The following is a 27,990-nucleotide window of genomic DNA, read 5'->3' as shown; positions in this document are numbered from 1 at the left end:
CACAAAATACTCAATCTGATGTCTCAGTGGAACATTCAGCTTTTAACAGATGGTTATTATCTGCTAATGTCTGTTTATCGTAGTACTTGAGATTGTCGTCTGCATGTGTGGCTCCTTAATTAATAATCACAAGTTGTGACAGATTAAATCCATTAGATAACATTGCAAATACTGGATTTAGTTACATTATGGAAGGTCTGTTTGAGCTCACTAAGTGAAAGAGAAAGATTCCTTCTGTTTGTGTCACTGTTAATCTACACAATATTTTCATTAATAACAGACACACAAGCTCTCAGAGAGAATTCTGCATGAAAGATGACTCTTTCTTTTGTGTTCCACAAAAGAAAGACCGTGATACGAGTTTGGAGGATGAATAAATGATGACAGAATATTCATTTTTGGCTGAACTATTACTTTAAATGAGCATTCACTGGCTAGCCAGTGCAAGAAAGAAAGCAATGGAGAGGGAAAAAAAGATGAGAAAACTCATCTCAGTAATTGTCTTAGAGATAAATCAACATGAAAAGGGTAATGTAGCTCTATATTGTGTTGAACGTCTTCTGATCCATTTATCATTAGAGAATTTAAGTTGGCCCAAATGAGAGATGGTTCAACCACCAGCACTGTTGGGCTTCATTAACGTCACCCCACTGCTGTTCATTTATAAACATTAAACCACAATTAGACACAAACTCTCAGTGGCTGAAACCACAGACCACCAGCTACTACAAACACACTGACCCCTCAGCAGATCTTTCCAAACAACACGGTGAGGGAAGCCGCAGGGTCTGGAATATCAGCTCACAGATAAAATAACTTCCAATATAAACTTAAAGGACATATATAGCATTAAAAAAGCAGATCTTTTTTGCTCTTTTGACCTAAGACTTTTATATGCTATAATGTTCACAACACAAAGTTTCCTTCCCAGTCCACTCAGAGCAAATATTCAAACTTAGGCCTGTTTCACAGTAGAGTATCAGCCCATTTTTCCTTCAGAAAACACATAAGAAACACATGATAAACCTATGTAGCTAGTTTATCTTTTACTATACAGGATTTAATGAAGCAACATAAAGTGACAGGCAAACAGACACTTTCTATACAGTAAATCATTTACAAAATGCTTTTAAATAAAAGATTACAAACAAATAGCATTGATTTTTAAGCAGGTTATAGTTACAGTTTGGGGTCTGTGTAAAGTAATCATGATTTAGACAAAAGGAGGATCCTCCTCCCTATACAAATTATGATTCATGATAGTTGTCATTAAGTTTTTACAATATTTTTTTGTAAAAAATGTGTTTGTCAGACAAATTTCCTATTTTATGGATGTTATTAAAGGATATACTGAAAAAGTACCTGTATTTTCTGTATAGAGTCCGGTTGGTTATGCACTCCTTACCTGTGGGGTGTGAAACAGGTCTAAGCTGCAAAAACGATTAAGTCATTACGATACTGCAGTCATGAACATAAGCATATTAACACCTAATTTTACATACCAAGATCTATTAATATTCAACAAATCATTCAGCCCATTCCATTTAAAGGGATAGTTCACACAAAACTGAATATTCTGTCAATATTTACTCACATGTTTTTCTTAACCTGCATGTATGCCTTTCTTCTGTGAAACATAAAAGAAGATATTTTGAGAATATCTGTTTGTTTTGTGTTGTTTGGTTCTCAACGTTCTTCAAAATATCTTTATATCAAAAATATCTAAACATCAAAATATCTCATTTTTAAAAGAACTTTCATTTTTGGGTAAACTATCCCTTTAAAATACTATGAACTACACCGACAGTCAATCAGAAGTCAAGCAAAAGCAAATCAAAAGTCTTGAAAGTACAGCAACACATACAGCTTAAAGGACCTAAAGGTCAGAGGGTACTGGAGACAACAATCAGGTTAAACAAAACAAAAAACAAAAAAAAAAAAATCACTGAGTGAAACATTTTCACTCAACTTGAGAGATGACATGCTATAAAAGGGTAGAATATGTCGTTTGTAACTGAAATCAATCTATTTCCCAACCTACAGAGGTGGTCTTTCTTTACAGCGGCACATCTGAATTTCGCTACCACTCTCCTCTTTACTCATTTATTTCTTTTAATTAGCAGTGGTGTCACACTCTCTTTATCCGTCTATAAGCTGCGAGTTTGTTTCTGACGCTTTGGTTTTTCTTAATCCCAGCTTTTTTTTTCCACGCAGCGTGCCAGGGAATGCTGATAATGAGCTTAAACTTGTGTGTGTATGCATGTGTATGTGTGAGTTCTCAGCGTGAATGCTGTGGGATTAGTCAGATGTTTACCCTCTGTGTGCGTTTGGCTGCTTTAATTGGCCTCTGCAACGTTCATTCTTTAAAATTCCCTACAGGGCTCATAGTCAACTCAGCAAGAGTACACACACACACACACACACACACACACACTAAAGTTCGGAGGAGAAGAGAGAGGAATGTTGATTACAAAGGGGCTCCATCAATGCGCTGGGAGACCAGAGACACGGACAGCGGCCCCATGGTCATCAGCTCAGATGTGAACAGGAAGGGCTCAGATATCCTTGCTCATAACGACAGAAAGAAAAAAAAAAAACACACACAAATGGTGTGTGTGTGTGTGCACGTTGTCGCTCTTTGACTCAAATCTAAGAAGTCAATTTAATAAAACCTGAGAGAATCAAATCCCAGCTCAGAGAGGAGGGGTCAGGAGTGGAAATGAATAAGAGATTGAGTTTAATTCATTTAAACGGCCCGTCTTACACACACACACCCCTCTTATTTTCTCTGATCCTTCCATTAACAATAAAATCCTCAGAGTGATTCAAGAAAAAAAAAAAAAAAAAACAACAGATCACAATAACAGAGATTAAACGGATCACTACTTGAAGATCACAAACACACGTTCTAACAAAGCCGCACGTAGCCTGGTGGGTGGACAGCGACCCCGGAGAGAGATATTTTTAACTGAACTCACACCCTCAGACATCAGCCACCGCTCTGATCTCAATACACTCATATTATTTATATATTATATATATATATACACACACACACACACACTGAGAGAGAGAACATAGAGAGAGAATCTTTCAGTATGCACAAACATCTCTTAAGACTCCTCACCTGGCATCTAAATGCATCATTACACCTCAACTGGACTTGAACTGGGTTGGTTTGTGTGCGTTTGTGTGTGTATAAGCCCTTTATCAGGCTCCAAAAAGTAGTTCTGCTGACTGAACAGATATATTTCTCATTTACGTAAACGTTCTGCACTGAGGGACTTAAACCATACTGCAGCTGACAGCTAGAATGCTGCAGCGCTCTGATTTCTAGGTCAGATACTCCGTATATATGTGTGTGTGTATGTGCGTGTCTGGCTAAAGCAGTGACATTGTTAAAACGACTCTATTATTGTTGGATTTCCACTGTAACCTCTTTCACAACTGATCTCTGGCATTGTTCTGAGAGTTAAGAGACTAACTGATGCCTCTTGATTGCTCATGTTCTGGAACAAACTGTGCATTTCAATAGTTTACACAATTCAAGAAGTTTACTAAAGAAAAAGGACTTGGTCTGAAACTAGCCAAAGACTCTTTTGTGAAATGTGTGAATGTGTGCGCTTTAGTTTAGAATCTGAAAATGTGGGGAAAAAAACAACTTAAAGGAGTCCTCACTAGTAAAAAAAGTTTTATAAATACATCAAAAAAGTTTTAATTAAAATCTAAAAATGCTAAAAGTTGTGTGCATAATGCTGATGCAATAAAATAAAATAATTAAAGTTGAATGAGAAACAAGAAACATTATGCTCTGGCAAACTTTATCTAAACTGCCACACTTAACTGTGAGGACATTCTCACTGGATGAATTAGGCTGATTAAAAGATTAAATAAAAGATTAATCATTAATGTTAAAAATAATTGTTAAAGTAAAATTGTTATAATTGGTTACAGGGATAGAGGATCTGCTCCTTATAAGTAAAAGTATTGGGCGGATAATGTTTTTTTACTGCCACTTTAATGACACTAAAAATGACTTCCTGTTGATGTCAATGTCATCATCATGCCATCATATGACATAACAGCTTCAATCAGTCTAAATATCCTAAAACATCACATCAGGCATCGGAAAAGGCTTTTCAGACTGCCACATCAACAACTACTTGGTTTTAACTAAAATGACAGCTTCAGATAAAGCTGATTGGCCGAAATACAGAAAACAGGAAGCTATAAGATCACTATGTATGCTATACTGTTTGTACACACACACACTCCTACACAATGTTTCCCTCTAAAGTCCGTAAAAGCACACCCACCCACACATTGTGCCCCCTTTAAGATCCACTTCCCCGTGTAGATTTGTGAGGATAATTCCCACAGTCCCATTCTCTGCATCTCTGTGGAATGACACCCACTTCCTGTTCCCTGAGGGTTCTTACAGGAAGTGGCCTTCCTGTCTCTCTCTGCCTGTGTTTGTTTTAGTCTCAAGAAAACATGCAACCCTCACAAAACACAGACAAAACATTCTCACAAACTGGTTTTTATGAAAGCCCTCGAGAATACTTTCAACACTTTATGCAACTTAAGGAGATACGTCTCAGATAGAGTGTTTATAACAGCATCTTGATTTCAAAAACCGCAGGTTAATTCATGAATAACTCAGGAAGTGGAAGGACTATGATATTTAGAAATGACTGTCATTAGAGTAAATACCTGTCTGGTGTGGAGGGGTGTCCATTGCGGCCGTTCTGTTTATGTGTGTACGGTGAGTCGGGAGGCGTGTGGATCCGATGGTACCCGCCGTGTTCCAACGAGCCGATGCCGGCGTACGGGGGCTCCTCGGGAGGAAGCGAGGTCAGGGTGGACCGGCTAAAGTCCTCGATCTCAGCATAGTCTCGCTCTCTGGCCTGACGCTGGCGAATCTCTCGCGTTTTAGCCTGGATCCTACATGAAAACACATTGAATAACAAAATATACATTAAAAATAACAGAAAAACAAACAGATCAGGATGAACAAAACACAAAAAAAATGAAGAAATGTCCTTATCTAATATGGAAAAACATGATTTATTTCAAAATAAAGCTCAGTTTGGTTCTAACCTAAATACACTTGTTATAATGTTACCGTAATTTTTCGAATATAAGATGTTTTATTCTTAGAAATACATCTGAAAAATGGGTTTGTCTTATATTCAGGGTCTAGACTTTTACGTCAATAATACACCCGCAACAATAGGTGGCACCAAATACCCGTAAAAAGAGTGTGCCAAGAAATACGATGTGTCAGAGTGTAATGTTGGAAGATCGCAAGCGCAAAAAGACCGTCTTCAAAATGCTAACAGTCAAAGAAAAGCTTAACGTCTAAGAGCCGTGTGACTGTCATGTTTGCGTGCCTCGCTGACGGGACCAAACTTCCCCCGTACGTGATTTTAAAACGTACGGCGGTACCCAGATTTCACTTCTACTGTTAATGAAAAGACGGAAAAGCGTAGCGCCAGATCACAGTCCAAAAAACAATACTATTACAGTTTCTGGTGGTGCGTAAATCCAAAAAATAAATCAGTAATTAATCATGTTGGTGTATATTTCTCCATTTGTACGTTTTTGATGATTATGTATTCTAATTGTGATGTTCATATGATAGTATTACAATGTATATTGATGATATTTCGATAATATGAAAAGTAATATGTATTTCTTTAAGCTAAGTTTTTTTAAAAGTGTTGTATAATTATGAGTATATCTATTTACCTTTGTGGTGTGAACATTGGAGGTCCTGTCTTCTATAATGATTACGGTAATAAGCTTATCAAATGGATACAGGTGTATGCTTGGAATTATGGCACTGATGAAGGGTTGATCCCGAAAACGTTTTGCACTTTGCACTTCTACTGTTAATGAAATTTTGGTAGGCTTACATGGTTTTCACTATGAGATGGATAGCGTAATTGTTATATAATTCAGTTTCAGTTTTCAAGTTATTTTTATGGTATGCCAAAAAGTGTTTATTTTTAAATTTGATCGTTGGTACATTTTACCAGTATTTACCATAATTTCAATACAAAAATTTAAATATGAAAAATATGCAATATGAAAATTATTTTCAAATAAAAGCATTTTCTTTATAAAATACAAGATTTGGTCTTCAAAAACTTTTTTTTCCAAAAGGTCCATCTTGAAAAAGGACGGTCATCTTATAATAGGGTTGTCTTATATTTGGAACAATATGGTATTTATAAAGTAAATGTTAATATTAAGTTATTTTTATTAGCATTTCTGGCATCTTATGGCGCTTTCCACTGCATGGTATGGTTCGGTACGGCTCACTTTTTAGCGCTTTTTCACTGCATGGTACAGCTCAGTATGGCACGGTACGGCTCATTTAAATAGTACCACCTCGGGTGAAGTTCCAAGCGTGTCGTACCGATACTAAATGTGACGTGTAAACACTGCAGATCACTGATTGGTCAGAGAGAATCATCACTACCAGCGTCATTGGATTTGAAATATGAGACACCAAACCAGCTAGATTTAAACAGTCAGTAACAGCCACCGCAGTATCATTTGTTCGCGTGACTTTTTTAAAACGACTTGTTTCAAATGTCCGTCGCACACAACTTTAAAAAAGAAATGGCTGTATTGTGGTCAGTAGACGAGGTGCAGACTCGCTGGTAGCCGAGGATCGAGCCGAGCTGTGCTGTACCAAGCCGAGTCAAGTCGTACCATGCAGTGGAAAAGCGCCATTATTTCTCTTTAATGTAATTTTTTTTGTGTATATTGAGCTGACAACACACTATGTATATAAACACAAAAGAAGATATTTTGAAAAATTACATACAATGGAGATCAGTGGGGTCTAATGTTGATTTGGACCCCATTGACTTTCATTGTATGGACTTTCTTCTTTTGTGTTCCACAAGAAGTCAGTCAGTCATACAGGTTTGGAAACTATATGAGGGCTAGTTTATTCACAGAGGACCTAAAAATCATACTCAAACACCTTTATAACCTCCATCAAAAGCAAGATGATAAATGAGCGTACGAGAGAGAGAGATTAAGAAAGAGAATGAAAGTGGGGATATCTCAGCAGGCTCTCGCAGGACAGAAGGGAAAACGGGAGGGGTTCACATGGCATTATTAATAAAACAACATGAACACACACACACCTGCAGGCAAACATACACTTGATGAACTTAAAATGACTAAAACGTATTATACAAACATAAAAAATGTAAAAGCATCATAGTGCTTTAACAATACACAATGACAAGACAAACAACAGGACTCAAACAATCACGAAGGAAAAGGGTTTGAGGAAGTGGGTACGGCTGTCAGGTAAAGTGTCAGGAAATGCCTCTGATTAAAGGCTGATGATGGAGGAGATTAGCTCTGACTGTGTGTATGTGTGTGTGTGTGTGTGTGTGTGTGTGTGTGTGTGTGTGTGTGTGTGTGTGTCCGTACCTCTCTTGTTCTTGTTTCATTCTGCGCATCTCCTCGTCCGATGCATGAGTTTCCTCTGGTTTCCACTTTGCACCATCCAAACGCTCGTCCTTACGGTACTTCCCAAACCTTGAACACACACAAACACATTACAGGTTGATGTTATATTACAACAATTTAGCATTCTTCTCAATTAACTGTTTCATCAACAATTAAAAAGCTCCATAACAGTGCATCTCAATTATAAAAAAATATAAATAAATTTTTTGGAAGCTGCATTCAAATGCTAATTGGCTCAAAATACTGAGTAGTCATGTGCCCCTTCAATTTTAATGGGCATGATTCTTCTGAAAAAAGCTCTTAAACCTGTCTACTCAAATTAAACTGACATTAAAGCTTTCAATCCATCTATTCTAACTCATTTAACAAACTAATCACTGTTTTGCAACTCTGCAAAGCAGAGAGCGCAAAAACGTCTACTCTTTTCTGTAAATCTTTGCTTTATCAAGCATATAGATTCATTAATATTCCGCTGACATGTACACGTGAGAGGACTGAGATGTGTGTGAGAAAGCTGAAAGGAGTTTCAATATGATTGTATGCGAATGAGTTCTGATATTCGGCAGAGCTCATTAATATGTAGAGCGCTCATTATTATGTAGCAGGTAGCTTTGGCTCAGTGAGGCAGATGACAGCCATTAAAACACTCCACTGCCCCAGAAGCAGTCTAAAATATTTGACGTTTTCAAAATGATTTATCTATTGCTGACAGATTCAAAAACCTTCAATTGAGCTGCGTTCTTGCTTTCTCTCCCCTCTAGGCTTCTCGTATATCTCTACTAAACTTCATGGAAACTCAAACTTTTCCTCTGTCTTGGATGTGACTGTCTATTCTGCCTAGAGGAACATACTGTCACTCCACAGAGCACACAAACTTACAGCCCCATCAATATTAATCTTTATATTTTAACCCCATTTTTTTAATAATAGTACAGGAAAGATGCGTTGCTGTCTACTGTCTATATACTCTACTGTTCAAAAGTTTGGGGTCATATTTTTTTTTTTTTTTTTTTTTAAGATATGTATTCTTTTATTCAGCAAAGATGCATTAAAGTGATAGTACAGACCAAATCAACATATTAGAATGATTTATGAAGGATCATGTGACACTGAAGATTGAAGTAATGATGCTGAAAATTCAGCTTTGACATAACAGGAATAAATTAGTATTTAGTATTTTGGTATTTATTTATTTATAAAGCACCTTTCAGGCTACACAGTAACTCCAAAGTGCTGTACATTACAAATAATATAAACAAGAAACAATAGATACAATAAAGAAGACACCAGAACACCAACCAATAAACACCCATTAAAAAAATAATGTGAGAGAACAGGTATGACTTTAGACGGTACTTAAAGGTATTTAAAGTTGGGAAAGTTCTAAACACAAAGGACAGGTTGTTCCATAATCTTGGACCAGAGACAAGATTAGCATAAGGAACTTCTTTCAAAATCATTAAAAATTCCTAGCAACCACATGATGATGTAAGCACCAAAAATACACAAATATTGTATGAAATTGTGCATTTTTTCCATTATATATTTTCCATCAACAGTTTTCAGTAATTAATATTTAAAATCAAAATTTTCTTGATTTTCATGCATTCTGAGACTATTTAAACTAAAACAGACATCTGATGTTTTGACTAAAACAAAGACTTATTTTAAAGGATTAGTTCACTTCAGAATTAACATTTCCTGATAATTTACTCACCCCCATGTCGTCCAAGATGTTTATGGGCCCTATTTTAACGATCTAAGCACATGGTATAAAGTGCACGGCGCAGGTGCGCTTAGGGTGTCCGAATCCACTTTTGCAAGTTTAATGACGGGAAAAATGGTCGCCGTGCCAGGTGCATGGTCTAAAAGGGTTGTCCCTATTCTCTTAATGAGTAATGGGTGTGTTTTGGGTTTTACTTGCAATAAACCAATCAGTCTCTCATTTCCCATTCTAAGGATGCACCGATCCGATAATCAGATTTGGTATCGGCTCCGATACTGCCATTTTTGCCATTTTGAGGCAACTGAAATAGACCGCATATTACTAACGCTCTCTTTAAATAACAAAACAAATATTGCGCCATTGACTTTAGACCAGGTTTCAGTTGGTCAATGGCGCAATATTTGTTTTGCCGGGTATCGGCCGGATGGGACCGATTGAAATCCGATATTGTCTGTGTACTATTCTGTGTTATTGTTAAGCCCCATAAAAGGCACAAAAACATTAAAAAGCACCATAAAGTTTCCGTGCACTATATTCCAGGTGTTCAAAAGCCATTCCATAGTTTAATTTGAGGTACAGATAAATATTTAAGTCATTAAATTAAAGTTCACGTAAACGCTGCGGCTGTCATTCATTCTCAATTCAGCATTCAAACTGCGTGTCATGTTCGGTTACGACAGTCAACACAATGAAACTCTATCCAAGATGATTCAATGTTTCTATTATTATACTTCATCTTTAGACAAAGATACCGGTAACACAATACGCATCAATATATATTCACTTTGTGCTTTGAACTTTTCAATGCGGAGCGCTGCCGCTGCGCACTGTGACTCCATGGTGCTTCAAGTGCATCATTCTGCACACGGGATGTGCATAAGCGCTTTGTGCCGCTCTGTATGGGAGCCGTTCATATTATAATACTTTTGTGCAATGAAATATTGTTAATAGCATTTTTTGTTCTGTCCTATATATCATATGTTGCTGCCTCATTAAAAAAAAAAACTATAAATTTAAAAGAAATGTCTTTTAATTTTATAGTATATATTTATATATAAATATATTTAGTTTATGTCATGTATGACTCAAACATTCATGAAAAACAAGCCATGAGTCATGGATGAAGGAATCAGCTGGACTCCTGTTTATTTTGAATGTTTACCAAGCTAGTGAAGCTATTGGTTTATTTACAGTTGTTGCACTGATGCACAATTATTTAATAAATAATTCTCTACATGTGTGTCTGTTTGTTATTTTGTTTTACAAAGTTAGGAAAGTTAGCAAAGTTAATGTTTAAGTCAAGCCTGATGCCTTGCACAAAAGAATGATCCCAGTTTCTTCCACACAGTGAGGCATACAGTTTATTAAGTAATTTAGCACTTTTTTTATTATTACTTGAATATCGGATCGGTATCGGCCAATACTGAAGGTATCCAGGTATCGGAATCGGAATCGGTATCGGAAGCTAAAAAGGCAGATCGGAGCATCTCTATCCTATTCCCTTTAAAAGCCAGTTGTGCTCACGCCATGGCAGATTCGCTATTTACATGGTGGAATTTGCAAGCAGAAAAACTGAACGCTTCTCTAGCGAGGAAACTGATCTACGGGACAAGCCGGATTCCACCGAAGCATCTTTATCTTTATGCACACAATAATAATCTTTTACATTGTAATCCTTTTATTTTAAATATTTGGCATGTTTGTGTACTGTTGCGCATCCCTGTGTGAGTAACAAGCAGAGTGTACGCGCGTTGTACACCCGCATATAGGCGCATATTACTAACGCTCTCTTTAAATAACAAAACAAATATTGCACCATTGACCAACTGAAACCTGGTCTAAAGTCAATGGCGCAATATTTGTTTTGTTATTTAAAGAGAGCGTTAGTAATATGCGGTCTATTTCAGTTGCCTCAAAATAGCAACACACCAACAATGCGCCTGAACACACCTCGTTTTCAGACTAGCACACCCATGGGCGCAAATGCATTTGCTATTTAAACAACGTGGCGCAGGATATGAAAATGATAACTGCGTCGGGCTGAAACTAGCAAAAAACACTTGCGTTGCGCATGGCACCGCACTGCGCCAGGTGTATAATAGGACCCTATGTCTTTCTTTATTCAGTCGAAAAGAAATTAATGTTTTTGAGGAAAACATTTTAGGATTTTTCCCCATATAGTGGACTTTAACAGCTACCAATGGGTTGAAGGTCCAAATACTTTCGCCTATGTCACACGTGACCTTTCCAACGTGATTACGTAATGCGTGGCGCATCGCAGAGCTAGTGCAAGACGAGCATTTGTGGTTAAAAAGTATATACATTTTTGTTTTTTAAAAAATGACAGATTGTTTCACTAGATAAAACGTTTATTCCTCGGCTGGGATCGTTGTAGAGTCCTTTGAAGCTGCACTGAAACTGCAATTTGGACCTTCAACCTGTTGGTAGCCGTTGAAGTCCACTATATGGAGAAAAATCCTGGAATGTTTTCCTCAAAAACCACAATTTCTTTTCGACTGAAGGAAGAAAGACATAAACATCTTGGATGACATGGAGGTGAGTAAAGTATCAGGAAATTTTAATTCTGAAGTGTATGAATAATTTAAGAATAGCATAAGTGAAGCTTGCTAAGGCAACTACATCTCATATCTAGAAACCAGGATATTAAAGAATGTAAAGAAACTGAGCTATTTAACCACCTAGCAATGCTCCAGAAACTACCCAGAAGACCCTTGGCAAAACATAGCAATGGTCCTGCAACTATCCACTTAATGTGTTGGCAATATTTATATGTGCAAACATCACTCATTTTCTTCACTCACATCTTTCATTAATTTTGTTTTTCTGCCTATCGTTGGCACAGTCTTTGATTCGGGAACATGGTTGCGTTGGTGGGCATCTCACTAGTCTTTATTCTATTGTTGGGTTTTGAGGTAATTAAGGACATGAAGAAAAAGTGCTCTGGGCTCATCTGCGCTCTTATCATCATTATTCTTAGTCTCTTTTATCTGACACAAAACACTGTTCAGATCTGCTTTTAATTACCTGAACATCTCTCCGAGGCCCTTGAGCATTCCTTTCTTTGTTTTACCCTTTTCTTTCTCTGGCTTCTTTTTGTCCTTCCCCCCTTTTTCTTTCTTCTTGTCGTTTTGAGGCTGGTTGCCATTGATCAACTGTTGCTCGGTGACGGGAAGCGGAGTGAGATCAGCTACCGTGGAAACCGAATCCCGCCCTGAACGAGAGCTTCCTTCTGTGTCCTCATCCACTACAGAAAAAAAAGGGAGGGGGGATGCTATTATTATCAGTCACAATCAAAAACATTTTTTAACACCAATTAATCAAATTAGCAGCCATTATCACTACATTTGCTGAATTTTAGTGCATTTACTGACGAAACCAATCAGGAGCAGCCGTACATGTGTCCATGCACTCCTCTTCATCTCCATTGGCGGCTGGCTTGTCGTACGATTTGTCAATTGCGGCTCGGAAGCTCTCGTTGCAGCCCCGCCCCCGTATGATGCGTGGCCGCGGCCGGTGAAAGGGCATGTCGCCATTGAGAGTTGCCTCTGCGACAGCAGTCTGTAAACTTTCCAGAGAGCTGGACTTCTTTAGGCCAAGAGACGGGCCAACGTCATGTGAGGAAGAGCCTGAAGAAGAGTTTGTTAATTAAACCACAAAGTACAATCAAGCAGTTAAGCATGCAGTCTGTCTGCCACATATCTCAACCACAACCCTGATAAAAGCAGCTAGGGAGTGTAAGTGTGTGTGTGTGTGTGTGTGAGCCTCTATTCTACGTAGTCAGCCATGGGAGCGAGTGAAGGTGCGTTTCTATATTAAGTGATGAAGATAAATGAATATAACTAGAGTACAGGAAAGATTGCATAAATTTATCTTCATCACGCAGCACTGCCTTACTGAAGCGTGTCAGAACTTCTCTGCTATTTTAAATATAATACAGCTGTGTGTTTGTAATACTGCAATATTATGATAAAAATTAATTTCAGAACAAAATGCTTTACAACCACGAAAAATGTTTTTTTGTCCGTGAAAAATGACAAATAAAATACAATAACACAATAATATATGTAAAGAACAAATAAATATGTTTATATGTAAAATTAACTAAATGTTTCGGGGTCAGTATTTACGTATTTTTTTTATTTTTTATTAACGGTTTTATTCAGCAAGGATGCATTAAATTGATCAAAAGTGACGGTAAATACATTTGTAATGTATAATGACATTTATAATAATAAGATTTCTAGATTTCTAAAAGTTTCCACAAAAATATTAAGCAGCACAACTGTTTTCAACATTGATAATAATAAGAAATGTTTCTTGAGCAGCAAATCAGCATATTAGAATGATTTCTGAAGGATCATGTGACACTGAAGACTGGAGTAATGATGCTGAAAATTCAGCTTTGCATCACATGAATAAATTACGTTTTAAAAATATTAAAATAGAAAACAACACAACTAACAATAAAACTTTTAATGTATTTTTAGATCATAATACTTTCACATTGAATCTCCAAAATAATGTAGAAACAAAAAGAACAAAAAAAATATTTAATGGTTTCTTTTTACCAAGCACTCTGAATGAAGGCCAGTATCACCGATACCAGAACTGATACTGATGTCTCTATTAAATAGATTTTCTTTTCAATTTTAGCTATTAATTATAGCCATTCAACATTAGAGTATAACTGAAAGCTATTGATTTTAACATTTAATAGGCTTTAAAGAACATTTATGTGAACTTAAAATAATCTTTACATAAGCCCATTATAATAAATGTCATATTAGCTGTGCCTTTAATATATCAGAGGTCAATGCTGAGGTTATTTTCTTCTGGCTGGTTCAGATTTTTACTTGCCCTGCTAAAAAAAAAAAAAAAAAAAAAAAAAGGGTAAATAGATGTAGTATTAATTGGACTCCTTAATCGAAAGATGATGTGATGTTGTATCTCTTTTTTTTTCTCTCTCTCTTCTTTGTTGATATGTGTGTGACGTGTTTGTATAACCACGGTTGACAATAAAGATGTATTATTATTATTAAATACACAGAAATTGAAAAATCAAATACTGATTATAAACTGAATACAGGTTAATCTTTATTAAAACTACAAAAGTTATTCAGTCAAGAGCAGTGAGTGATTTTTTCATTTGTTCTTTGTTTAACATTAATGACACAGACATCAGCAGGTTTATTAGGCTGTTGTCACTTTAAGACCTGACGCAGATCTGACACACATCTTATTTTCTCACAACTCTTTATGTTCACTTTTCACTTTTTAACTCATGTAAGACTGCGCTTACGAGGATGCTCGACAAAACTGGAATTTTGACATAATTTTGTGTGTTTTTTTCCGTTCGAAAGAGAACTCTGTGTGGGCCTAGTAAAGTAATCAATGATGAAACAGTACAGAAAAATAAATCTCAACACTGAAGAAAAACAGGCAGGGATGTAATAATCCTGTAGTGTGGAAAAGAAGTGAGTGTGTAAGTAAGTGCAGGAGTGATCATGCTTACCTGGGTGGTTCTCTGTGCATTGTGTGAGGTTAATCTCATCAGCCACTGTGTGAGGGGTACACATACATACACATACATTCACAGGATGGTTAGTTTGACCATTCAACATGCAGCAAGCAACCAGGCAAGTATCACCATCAACAAATCAGATGACATAAACAATCAGTCAGTACTCATTAACAAAAGTGTTTGTATTATAGTGATTCTGCTGATTCAGAATGATCCCTTTTCCACTGAGACAGTGCCAGTGCCCAAACTGGCCTCATCCCACATGTTTCCACCAAAGAAAATGTGGTTTTTGGTGGGAAAAATGTGATTCATACTTGTCTTCTTTAACCTGCTGATATCAAAAGCAGGAATCACTAACATTATGGACCGAAAGTATAATAACATCATTGTAACAAATCTTTTAAAACAAAAACTCAAGCTAGATAGCTTTTGTTAACTATACCTAGAAAAATTAGTAATTTACCAGTGGTCTGTGAAATCTAAGTTTTAAAGTCAAATAAAAAAAACTGTAAAAAACAAAATATATGCAAAGAAATGGTGAAGGCCCACATGAAATACAAACAATCTGAAAAAACAAACGAGTATAAAACTCCAAGTAAAACAAAAACGTTGCAGTTGGACTCTAGAGTCAGTGGAAACCCTGAACGCTTTCTCAGGAGAACTGCAGAACCCTTGTCTGAGTCCTGGCACCAGCTCCATTTCAGTGGTAAAGCGGTAAGTGAGGAACATCCAGCAGAATTGGATGAGTGGAAACAAGTGTTCAGATTAGAAAGCACATGCACAAGGGAGACCAATGCAGACTTAGTGACGATGGAGTGGTGAATGGTGATGCTCAGAATGAGAGGCATTCTGAGAAGTGCTCTTATAAAGAGAGGAAAGTAACTTGAGCAAATGGATTGGATTTCAGGGAGGGATTTTATCTACTGGGACTGACCTTTAGAGTATCTAGGTCCAAGCACAGTGTTTGGGACTGACCTTTAGTGTATCTAGGTCCAATCACTGTGTTTGAGATGGACCTTTAGAGTATTTAGGTCCAACCACTGTATTTGGGAAAGACCCTTAGAGAATATAGGCCTAAGTAATGTTGATCTTTTAGTTGATCTTTAGAGTATTTAAGTCCAACCACTGATCTTAAGGGTGCGTTCACACTTGTAGTTTGGTTCGTTTGGTCTGGACTAAAAAAACCAAACAAAAAACATTTAGTCCTGGTCCGATTAGCGTTTAGATTGGCAATTTTATCACCGAACCTAAAGGCATAGGGATACGTTCAAAACCTGATTGGTCGGATTTTATGACGCGTGTCTGATGCCTGTGATGGGCAAACTCGTGACTACGACGAGAAAAACCGATATGTGTGAGGATTCTGTCCTTTCTAGGGTTTCATCTTCTTCTTTTTGGTTTGTTTACATGTCTTTGGTCTATGTTGCGTTCACATATCATTCGAACCGCACCAGAGTTCGTTTGGAAGCGGACCGTGACCCATCTTTACAGCGGTCTCGGTCCGCTTGTCCGCACTAGGGTTCGTTTTAATCGAACTAAATATGACAAGTGTGACCACACCTTAAAAGTATTTAGGTCCAATTAATGTTTTTGAGATTGACCTTTAGAGTTTTTAGGTCCTAGAACATTGTTTGTGAATAATCTGTAAAATATCTAGGTCTAATCACTGCATTTGGGGCTGATGTTTACAATATTTATGTTTTGAGATCGACCTTTAGAGTTTTTAGGTCCTAGAACATTGTTTGTGAATAATTTGTAAAGTATCAAAAGTAAATATTGTAAAACTTGTACTTGTAAAGTAAATATTGGTAAAGTACCAATCACTGCATTTGGGACTGATCTTTGCGATATTTATGTTTTTGAGATAGACCTTTGGAGTTTTTAAGGTCAAAAACTATGTTTTGGACTAATATGTAGAGTATCCAGGACCAATCACTGTGTTTGAGATTGATCTCTATGAGTATTTAGGTCCACACATTAGGACTGACCTTTAGAGTATCCAGGTCCAATCACTGTTTCAAACTGATCTTTAGCACTGTGCTTCAAGTTGCTCTTTAGAGTATCTAAATCAAAGTACTGTGTTTCGGGTTGATCTTTAGAGTAGCTAAGACCAAGCACTGTGTTTCAAGTTGATGTGTAGGGTATTTAAGGCCAAGCACTATGCTTTAGGTTGATCTTTAGAGTATCTAGGACCAAACACTGTTTAAGATTGATCTTTAGACTACCTAGGTCCATGCTCTTAGACTTGCGGGTCTTGATGATGTCGAGTTGGCTTGCGTCTCCATACTGCTTGGTGCGTTTCTCAGACATGCTTTGCCTGCCAAAGCCTTCTCTCTGAAACACCCCCTCATCATTAGCAGTGGAAGAGCTGAGGGAGGGAGTGAGAAAGAGATAAAGATTAAATCACAGCACAGTGTCCAGCCCTTGGCCCTGCTCTAATAACCGAGGCTCCTTTGACAAACAAAGGAAAGGCCATGGACTCAATTACTGCAGGAAGATCGTCAGAAGAGTTGGACAGTTGATGCTCAAAATAGAAACAAAGACAATAGCTACTTCAATAAACAAATTGCAATACTTTCTAAACTGTCAAATTTTTATTTACCTGTCGGGAAGCTCTTGGTCCCAGGGTGGCGGCGGTGGTGTCTCCACAGCAAAACCCATGTCATCATGAGAACTGGATGACGATTGGTCAGACAACTGGGTGGGGAGAACATGTGGCCTGTCATCTTCAATTATGATCGTGTCATCCTGAGGCATGTTCACCGTCGGCGAGAGCTGATAATGATCTACAGCGAGATAAGAGCAGGAAGGGGTGTAGGGACAAATCAAATTATGTTATTATTATAAAGTAATCAAGTAATTCAGCTAATCATGGAGGGGTTTCATGATGGTAAAAAATAAAGATGACAAAAAAAAAAAGGGTTATTTATAATTTATGCAAAAATAAATCACCTCATTCTGAGCTAAGCAGGTCAATGTCACAGAGAATCAAGAGCAACAATGAATCATTTCTGTCATACCCTGCATGTAGTGAGATTTACACATGTAAGACTTTTAATGCAATTCACATGCTGGCTGGATGCAATTTGCATGTCTGCTTTTCCTACATTTGTTTATGCAAAAACTTTTAGCCTTTTTTGATTAAATACAGATAGAAAGTATGCATTTTCAGATTTAAATAGAGCTTGTTTGTGTTTTTAATCTGTTCAGAAATTTCCCAACCTAGTCTAAAATAAAGCCCATGAGAAACACTTTGCTTTTTCAGTACATACTTCAATAAGTGAAACCGCGTGGGATGTAAACGATCACAAAATGCACTACAGTTGGGAACAAAGTGCCTTTTTAAAGAAATACTGGAACCAAATTATTCTCTTCATGCCATTTAGCTTGATAATGGTTCTTGAGTATCTTTTTCCATCAAACACTGTACTCAAGATATCGTTATCAGCACCTAAATAACAACAACAAAAAAAAAAAAAAACTTCAAGTGCATTCAAGCTATACCACACACATCAGTATGTGCCTTTCCTGGGAACTAAAACCATGACCTTGGCATTGCCAGCACCCAGCTCTACCAATCTACTTGCACCACAATAGAGGTATGATGTCAGAACCCAGAAGACTAATTCGCCGTTGAGATTTTCCTATGGGGTTTTATAATGAGGTTTTTTCGATTTATGTGTAAAATAAAGCCTGTTGTGAACATAACTTGACTATACTTTGACATTTTGTTCTACAACGTAACTTACATGCACCTATAAAGTGCAACAGTGCCCGTACACTTTTTTCAGCAGCCTTGGTTCCAGAAATATTTCTCCCTTTCATTTTCCTAACAGGGACTTTAAAGCGTTTTTGTTAAAGCGTTATAAGCCATAAACCAAACCATAACATTTCAAACATTTTCAAGTAATGTTTTGCTTTAAATCAAAGGTTAAAGACAGTGTAAATAACGGCATTAATTAGGGAAATAACTACAATCCCATGAAGCATTGCAAATGACATTTGAATTAAAAATGACAGAGAAATATAAAACTATTGATTTTGATGTTGATTGTGTATTGTATATAGAAGCCACAAGTTTTTTGCAAATGCATATACAAATATTTAAGGTGTTTAAGAGTGTAGTGAGACGGACTCCATTACGTCATTAAAGATTTCTTTTGGTGCAATTTGTTAGTTGTGATTCTCTGATTGATGGAGATTTCTTAGCAGAATCATGGGTAAAGTAGTTTTTCACCAGGAATTCTGCTGTTAAAGGGTTAGTTGACCCAAAAATGAAAATAATGTCATTTATTACTCACCTTCGTGTAGTTTTACACCCATAGGACCTTCGTTCATCTTCAGAACACAAATTAAGATATTTTTGATGAAATCCGATGGCTCAGTGAGTCCTCTATTGCCAGCAATGTCAGTGAACTTCTCAAGATCCAGAAAGGTACTAAAGACATATTTAAAACAGTTCATGTGAGTACAGTGGTTCTACCTTAGTATTACAAAGCAACGAGAATACTTTTTGTGTGCCAAAAAAACAAAACAACGACGTTTCGAATCAGTGGTTCGGAGTGCCAAAGTCACATGAATTCAGTATACGAGGCTTCGTTTACGCAATCTGAACCACTGATTCGAAATAAAAGATTCATAAAGCTTCGAAGCAGTGTTTTGAAATCGGCCGTCACTAGATATTGTTGAAAAGTTGTTATTTTGTTTTTTTGGCGCACAAAAAGTATTCTCGTCGCTTTATAATGTAAAGGCAGAAACACTGTAGTCACATGAACTCTTTTAAATTACGTCTTTAGTACCTTTCTGGATCTTGAGAGGTTCACTGACATTGCTGGCAATAGAGGCCTCACTGAGTAGTAGAGCGACATGAGGGTGAGTAATAAATGACAATTTTCATTTTTGGGTGAACTAACCCTTTAAACAACTATTTAAAAAATAAGTTGTCTTAAGTCTTCAACAAAAGCATCTACCACTGATTAACAAACCAGTAGCTCACAGTAGGTCTGTCTTTAAAGGTTTACAAGTTATCACTAAAATCAATTCCCCATTGAGAAAACGAATGGGATTTTTACTTTTGAAACCCGACTATATCAACTATATCCCTCCACCACAAATAACTAATAATAAGCTAATTATTCCAAAAAACCAATTCAAATCTTAATCCTAACATTTGAATAGAAGACATTAATCTGCTGTCTGTTTAGACATAACCTCATCCGTGCAGATGCACACAAACTACAACATCACCCAATTATTGACACGCATCTTCTGGGAAATGTTTGAAAACAGGTCTTTAAATGGATAGACATTCTGATAGGAGTGTCTGTATCACTCTCTGCAGGAGCATTTGAAGAGAGCGAGGAAGTGAAAGCCTGTCAGCTTGAGTGTAAATGGATGGTATGGAATGAGCATGACTCTGCATATACATTCGGTAATGGAAAAGCATATGCACTTCTGTGTGTGGCACCCCGCTACTGTCATTTCCCATGAGTGGATTCAGTTATTGACAGGCGGGATAACAGCTCCGGCTGGGCGCTCTCTCTCACACACAGAGAGCTCTCAGTGAACCTCCACAGCTCTGCATCTGTTTGTCCAGGGTAACACTCATATGTTTTCTATTAGACCACATGTTTCTTACACACTGCAGCCAGATATGCCAGTTCTACTTCTGAAACCTGATGCTGCGTTCAAATGTTATCGTAGAGAGCATCTGGTGATGGTTAACTTGCAAAATAATGCAAATAATTACTTTCCTGAAAAAAATAAATAATGCATTCCCAAACCCAATTTGTTTTAGTTGATCTGAAGACCATACATGTGCTTATGTGTGTAATTAAAATGAAATGAAATACAATTAGACTAATACCCAACCCAACACTTCATCACAACTTCTCCATTCAGGTAGGTTTATCAACCTTAACTCATCCAGGACAACATTGCCTTATACAACATTATCAGAGCATGCTACACAACTCCTTGTCCAAGCTCTTGTTCTATCCAGACTGGACTATTGTAACGCTCTGTTGGCAGGCCTTCCAGCATGTACTGTCAAACCTCTGCAAATGATCCAGAATGCTGCAGCAAGAGTGGTCTTTAATGAGCCGAAGAGAGCGCACATCACACTTCTCTTCATTAAATAGCACTGGTTGCCAATTGTAGCTCACATCAAATTCAAGGCACTAATGTTTGCCTACAGAACAACCACTGGCTCTGAGTCTGCACCCCTATACCTAAGCCTTTCAGAAGCTTGCATTTTGCAAGTGAACAGCGCCTTGTGGTGCCATCATAAAGAGCCACAAAATCACTTTGATTGCTTCTATTGTTCTTAGCATTTGTAAGTCGCTTTGGATAAAAGCATCTGCTAAATGAACCTCATAACTCCACCATGCCTCTATCGTGAATGAAGCCACACACAGTATGGACCGTCTTTGCTTGTTTGCAATGCAAGGGTAAATAAAGAACTGGTTCTTTGAAAAAGTACAGCATTTTCTTTACTCAAGAAACATACATACCTGCAAACTCAAAAGTGGTGAAAAAGGTGACGTGTTTGTCATGTTTAGATCTTGAGAGCTTGAGAGACGTCTACAGTCTCACTCCAGTCTATGGGAAAGTAGCCCATTTTCGATTCTTGTGAGGTTTATTGTGCACCCCGACCTCCCCCCGAAAAAAAAAACAAAAAAAAAAACCTTCAGATCTACACGATTCACATAAATGACATAATTTGATTCAAAATGGTAAATTTCACTGAAAAGCGACTAGTTTGCAGGTATGTATTTTTAATGACAGAAAAAAACTGACGTGTCACGTGGTGGTACGTGTTAAAGTAACATCCACATGGATGGCAGGACCCAAAGTTTCCCAGCAGAACATTGTCCAAAGCATTACACTGTCTCCGCCAGCTTTCCTTTTCCCATAGTGCATCTGTTGCCATGTGTTCCCCAGATAAGTGACGCACACGCCCATCTACATGATGTAAAAGAAAACTTGACTCATCAGACCAGGCCACCTTCTTCCATTGCTCTGTGGTCCAGTTCTGATGCTCACGTGCCCACTGTTGTTGCTTACGGCGGTGGATGGGGGTCAGCATGGGCACCCTTACTGGTCTGCGGCTATGCAGCCCCATACGCAACAAACTGCAATGCACTGATTCTGACACCATTCTATCAGAACCAGCATTAACTTCTTGAGCAATTTGAGCTACAGTAGCTCGTCTGTTGGATCGGACCACACAGGCAAGCCTTCGCTCCCCACGTGCATCAATGAGCCTTGGCCGCCCATGACCCTGTCACTGGTTCACCACTGTTCCTCCCTCTTTTGATAGATACTGACCACTGCAGACCGGGAACACCCCACAAGAGCTGCAGTTTTGGAGACGCTCTGACCCAGTCATCTAGCCATCACAATTTGGCCCTTGTCAAAGTCACTCAAATCCTTACGCTTGCCCATTTTTCCTGCTTCTAACACATCAACTTTGAGGACAAAATGTTCACTTGCTGCCTAATATATCCCACCCACTAACAGTTGCCTTGATGAAGAGATAATAAGTGTTATTCACTTCACCTGTCAGTGGTCATAATGTTATGCCAGATCAGTGTATTTATAGTAAGTAGTTACTAAATAAGTAAATAAGTAAGTCTTTTGAAAAAATAAATGTTTACAAAAAATGTAACTTCTGGGCCCTTTTCAGCTGAACAGGCTGGGAGACCAGCTTAAACCAACTAAGACCAGCAAACCCGCATAGAAATTACACACTTTAAGTGTGTTGCAACTCACTCATTTTACGGTTATTTGTGTTGGCTTGTGGCCTCAGGTTGTCATCAAGCCCCTCAAATCCATATAGTGAGTGTGAGATCCGTCGCTCGTGGTCGTCAGGAGACGGGCTCAGGGTCCGCTCTAATCCCCGGGGACTACATCGGCTCTCACCCTGACAGAATCCAGAAGAACATGAGGATCATGAGTCAATTAAAGCACACAACCTATATTATAGATTTATCTTCTCAGAGATGTAATTGGCTACTGTGGTTTGTGTTGTGGAGACAGAGCGGTCAGAATCAGCTCCGCTGGACTCAAGACCCCTGTCCTTTTCAGACGCAGGCACTGAACACTTGGCATGATGGGAAAATCTTGTGCATTTATGATTTTGCTCTAGGTAAGACAATTACCATCAGCCAAACAATTTATAACAGCCCAGTGAAAAAAGCTGAAAAAAGCAAGAGACCATCATAGTTTTCCCTTCAGAATTACAGCAAATACATTTAGAAGGTCCTTGTGGACAAACTTGTGAAATGCAGTGACCTGATTACCTGGGCTTTAAACGGATCAGACGTTCTCTGGAGAAAAAGAAAGAAAACAGCATGCGGACGACCTTAATATGTGTGTGTGTGTGTGTGTGTATGTGTGTGTGTCCTGAAGTAGGGATGCTCTGAAACTCTGTCTGATTCTAAATTAAAAGGCAGACTGGAGGAATTCAAATGTGTGTCATGACAAAATATGATCAACAGTGTTTTATATTCTGAACCAGGTCAAGTTGAAAATATTCATTAACATGTTTTTAAAACATCCATTTTATTTCAACCCAAAACACTAATGAATGTCATTTACATGAGTAATACATTAAGCACTATTCACACATTAACATTCACATGAACAATGATCAAAGCTTTCAGAATCTCCTCAGCTTGTCTCTTCTCTCTTTACCTCGAGGCGTTTGTTGATTCTTCTTGCCACGATCAGCTGAATCATCCCTCGCTTGTTGCCCTCAGTTGACATGGACTTGCGCAGCGTTTCCATGGCGTCCTGGTTTGTCTTCCCTAACAACGACTCCCCATTGACTGCGATTAGCTGATCATTGACTCGCAGCCTTCCATCCTACACCAGAGAATGACATTATGAAGACCACTCATACACCATTCAAGACTTTTAAAATGTAGACTGTGCTACTAATAACAAATAAGACAATGAACACTAGCAAGTAGAGAATTTATATTATAATTAGGGATGGACCTATACCAGTATAGGTATCGGGCCCGATACCAAGCTCATGTACTTGTACTCGTAATCGGAAAAATACCCCCGATACCAAAGACCGATACCTCACGTGACATAACTGACAGAATCTTCCATGCACAGACACCGGCGGCAGCAGCAGAAACAATGTCAGCTTCAGGGGTGTGGAAATACCCACACATTGCGACCTGCATGCTTTCAATCACAATTCGTGATCAATTAGTGAAGACGGGATAGGCGGAATCGCGCTGAATGACATAGACCAGAAGCGCTCTCTCTCTCGCACGCTCTCTCTCTCTCTCTCTCTTTCTTTCTTTCTTTCTTGCGCGTGATCCCATTCTCTCAGACAGCACGCGATCAGTTCTCCTTGCGCCTGAATGGTCAAATGTATTGTGTGGAGTATCTCACATAAATACAGTCGGTTATGGCTTAAGTGGATGTAAACATTTGGGTGAAAACAGGATATGTGTCAGCATCCATGGATTTGGTCTTAAAGGGACCGTAGCCTAATTAAATATTTGTCATTAATGTTAATAAAACAACAAAAGATGTTAAATAAATGTATACATGTTAAATAAACCTACTGTAACTGAAAAAAAAAGTTTATCTCTATAGTATTTGTTGTATTGTTTGTAAATTTCTTTTTATATAACAACAATTATATATCTTGGTAATTATGCCCTTTGATGGTTATTGGACACTGTGAAATTTTTGTTCTTTAAGTTTGTGACAGCACATAAATATTATTACTTTTTTCATTAGAGTAATAATAAAGAAGCTGTCCTACATTCATTAGTCTCACTGTGTTGTGCTTGGAAAACTGCAACATCAACAAAAAAAAAAATAAAAAAAAAAAGAGAGAAATTAATAAATGTATAGCCATCGGTATCTGCGAATACCAGAAAAAAAAAAAAAAAAAAAAAAAAAAAAAAAAAAAGTAGCGGTACTCGTACTCGGCCCTTAAAAAAATGCTATCGGTGCATCCCTAATTATACTGTACATACACAAATATATAATATTAAAACCATTTTATATAAAAAAAATATATATAACCAACCAAAAAATAATGCAAGAATCATGAAAAAAGTCTGCAGATTTGGACTTGATCTGCTAAAAAATATTGCATATACATCTAACCTTGCATGCGGCTCCTCCATTGATAATAGACTTGACGAAGATGCCCAGGTCAGCGTGGCTCTCCTTTGATCTGTTTCCCTTGACACTGACTCCTAAACCCGCCGAGCCAGAATCATTCAAAGGCACTTCCAATGTTAGGAACTCACGCGTCCCATCTGGGGTTAAGACCAGCTCCTCCTCTTCTACCTTCTACAGAGAGACAGAAAGAGACACACAACTGTAATTACATTTGTTCAGAAAGAAGGAAAACATTGTCATCTGTACTTTAGAAGATGAAACAGCCATTGCAAAAAGCAATGATTAAGGTCTTAGGTCAAAAACGGGGGAACAAGGATAGCCTGGAGAGACGGGTTCATTAGAAAAAACATAAATATCTTTATTTAAAGACACTACCATGGTTTGTGACCTCTGGGGCAGATCACACGCTACAAATCGGCTGTCCTGAGACTAATTAAAGACATTTTCTCACCCATTTCTTTCCTCCATGGAACACAAAAGGAGAAATCATCAGGAAGCCTCATTCGAAAACAGTCACCAGTATCATTTTTCAAAATATTCCTTTTGTGTTTCACAGAGGAAATAAAGTCATATAAGTTTCGAACAACATGAGGGTGAGTAAATAATGTCATTGGCAGAATAGACATTTTTGAATTAACTATCCATTAAAAACATTACAGGACAGCAAGTTTCTGTCTTGCAATGTGCAACAGACTTTAATAAACACCATGAATCTATGCACTAGCAGTTTTTGATTCAGGTCACTCTCCTGTCCATTACTGTCGCTGACACGCACAGCTGGCATTTTCACCTGCTTTTGAAGGAAATTCAGCATATGTAAATGAGGTTGCAGGGAAGCCTTCATGAGAAATGATGCCTGCCAAACCTCTGCTCTCTGATTCAGACACATAGATAATAAACCCATTACGTCTGATGCTCTCCTGACCTCTCCACTGACTTCCTCATGTTAGCATCTGCCAGTGTGTGAGTGTATGTGTGGGAGAGAGAGAGCGAGAGAGATGTGACGGTTTTAACATCCATCTACTGAGTGACTGCTCTATAAAGTCTATCTTTATTGAGCTTTAATCACCTTCACTTGAATGTAACAACCTTTGACACACACACACACACACACTCTTGTGTGTTCAGAAGGAAATGGATGGCTTTCATTTAGTTCTCTCCTGCTCTCTGAACCGCCACTGTTAAAGCAGATCTTATCAGCCTTGAGAGGTTAATGCACAAACAGCGGCGAGAGAGACAGAAAAAGAAAAACAAACAAAAAGGAGAGAGAGGCAGGATGAGCTTTCAGACTGACAATGTTTCTGAAGTGTAACAGCAGCGGCTCTATAAAGACAAAATGTGATACGAATGTCCACGCTAATACATTTTCGCTTGAAAACGCATCTTTTTCTCTCCGTTGAGGCGGTGTTTTGTCAAGGAAAACTGAGCTTTTTGAAAATGCTCTCCAAAAGTTGATAAATTTAAAAATGCAGTTTTCACGTTGTAGTGTGGATATTGAAAACGGAGGCATGTTTAGTCAAATTTACCTTAAAGGGTTAGTTCACCCAAAAATGAAAATTCTGTCATTTATTATTCACCCTCATGTCGTTCCACACCCGTAAGACCTTTGTCCATCTTCAGAACACAAATTAAGATTTTTTTTTTTTTTCATAAAATCCGATGGCTCAGTAAGGCCTGCATCGCCAGCGATAACACTCCCTTTTTCAATGCCCAGAAAGCTACTAAAAACATATTTAAAACAGTTCATGTGACTACAGTGGTTCAACCTTAATAATATAAAGCAACGAGAATACTTTTTGTGCGCCAAAAAAAAATAAAAAATAGCGACTTTATTCAACAAAATCTAGTGATGGGCGATTTCAAAACACTGCTTCATGAAGCTTTGAAGCTTACAAATCATTTGTTTCAAATCAGTGGTTCGGAACGTGTATCAAACTGCCAAAGTCACGTGAACTATTGAAGTTCAAAACACTTATGACGTAACAAAGCCTCATTTACTGAAATCATGTGATTTCGGCGCTCTGAACCACTGATTCAAAACAAATGATACGTAAAGCTTTGAAGCTTCATGAAGCAGTGTTTTGAAATCGCCCAACACTAGATATTGTGGAATAAAGTCGCCATTTTGTTTTTTTTTGGCGCACAAAAAGTATTCTCGTCGCTATATAATATTATGGTTGAACCACTGTAGTCACATGAACTGTTTTAAATATGTTTTTAGTAGCTTTCTGGGCATTGAAAAAGGGAGTGTTATTGCTGGCGATGCAGGCCTTACTGAGCCATCGGATTTTATCAAAAATATCTTAATTTGTGTTCCAAAGATGAACGAAGGTCTTACGGGTGTGGAACGACATGAGGGTAAGTAATTAATGACATAATTTTCATTTTTTGGTGAACTAACCTTTTAACTGTGACTAGATAAACTAATCACAATTAGATGATTATATAACAATCAAAACTACTTTACTGAGGAGATCACAGCAACATGAATGATCTGTCTATTAATACACCAGCGAGACAGACATACAAACAGATTGAGATACACAGAGAGAGAAAGTGAGTCAGATTAAAGAGATAGTTCGCCCATAAGTTATTGAAAATGAAATCATTTAGTCACCCTCAAGTCATCCCAAGCCTGTATGACTTTTTTTTCATCTGCAGAACACAAAATAAGATATTCTGAAGGACGTTTCAAAGGACGTTTTTTCCCCCATGCAACTGGGGACCAAAACAACATTGGACTTCATTGACTTTTTTAAAAAACATCTTTTGTGTTTGACAGGAGAAACTCACAAGTTTTGGAACAACATGAGAGTGAGTACATGAATTTTCATTTTTGGGTGAACTATCCCTTTAAGAAACTGTTAGTGCCAGACTGAATCGGGAGAGTTAAAGAGCATCAGAGACACATGCGTGACAACAACTGCACTGAACCTCTCTGTTAACAGTTCCTACATCAGCCTCGCCATCTACAGATGTAGAGAAGTGTGAGTGTGTGTGAAGATGTGTATGCAGTTCTTACCCATTCTCTTGTGTTCTGCATCGCTGGTTCTGTGTTCTA

At 37.8% G+C, this 27,990-nt stretch overlaps 1 protein-coding gene across 6 annotated transcripts in view; it reads right to left on the bottom strand.

Annotated features, from left to right (window-relative positions):
- pard3ab (par-3 family cell polarity regulator alpha, b) overlaps nt 1–27,990 on the bottom strand; it is a 104,890-nt gene that overhangs the window by 25,176 nt on the left and 51,724 nt on the right. The window contains exons 12-23 of one of the 6 annotated variants that reach the window (XM_051862277.1): nt 27,952–27,987; nt 24,912–25,100; nt 23,466–23,636; nt 22,542–22,692; nt 17,371–17,554; nt 16,994–17,136; nt 14,760–14,804; nt 12,643–12,873; nt 12,272–12,491; nt 7,462–7,569; nt 4,714–4,944; nt 1,406–1,430 (exon numbers count right to left, since the gene is read on the bottom strand). In XM_051862277.1, coding sequence (XP_051718237.1) covers nt 1,406–1,430; nt 4,714–4,944; nt 7,462–7,569; nt 12,272–12,491; nt 12,643–12,873; nt 14,760–14,804; nt 16,994–17,136; nt 17,371–17,554; nt 22,542–22,692; nt 23,466–23,636; nt 24,912–25,100; nt 27,952–27,987 — 1,734 coding nt within the window. Of the gene's footprint in view, nt 1–1,362; nt 1,431–4,713; nt 4,945–7,461; nt 7,570–12,271; nt 12,492–12,642; nt 12,874–14,759; nt 14,805–16,993; nt 17,137–17,370; nt 17,555–22,541; nt 22,693–23,465; nt 23,637–24,911; nt 25,101–27,951; nt 27,988–27,990 lie in introns of all 6 variants that reach the window. The other 5 variants (XM_051862282.1, XM_051862247.1, XM_051862258.1 and 2 more) reach the window with 5 other exon arrangements.

This window comes from Ctenopharyngodon idella, chromosome 2 (assembly GCF_019924925.1).
Source record: "Ctenopharyngodon idella isolate HZGC_01 chromosome 2, HZGC01, whole genome shotgun sequence".
In the NCBI taxonomy this organism is placed as follows: Eukaryota; Metazoa; Chordata; class Actinopteri; order Cypriniformes; family Xenocyprididae; genus Ctenopharyngodon; species Ctenopharyngodon idella.
This window is presented reverse-complemented; position numbering and strand designations above follow the sequence as displayed.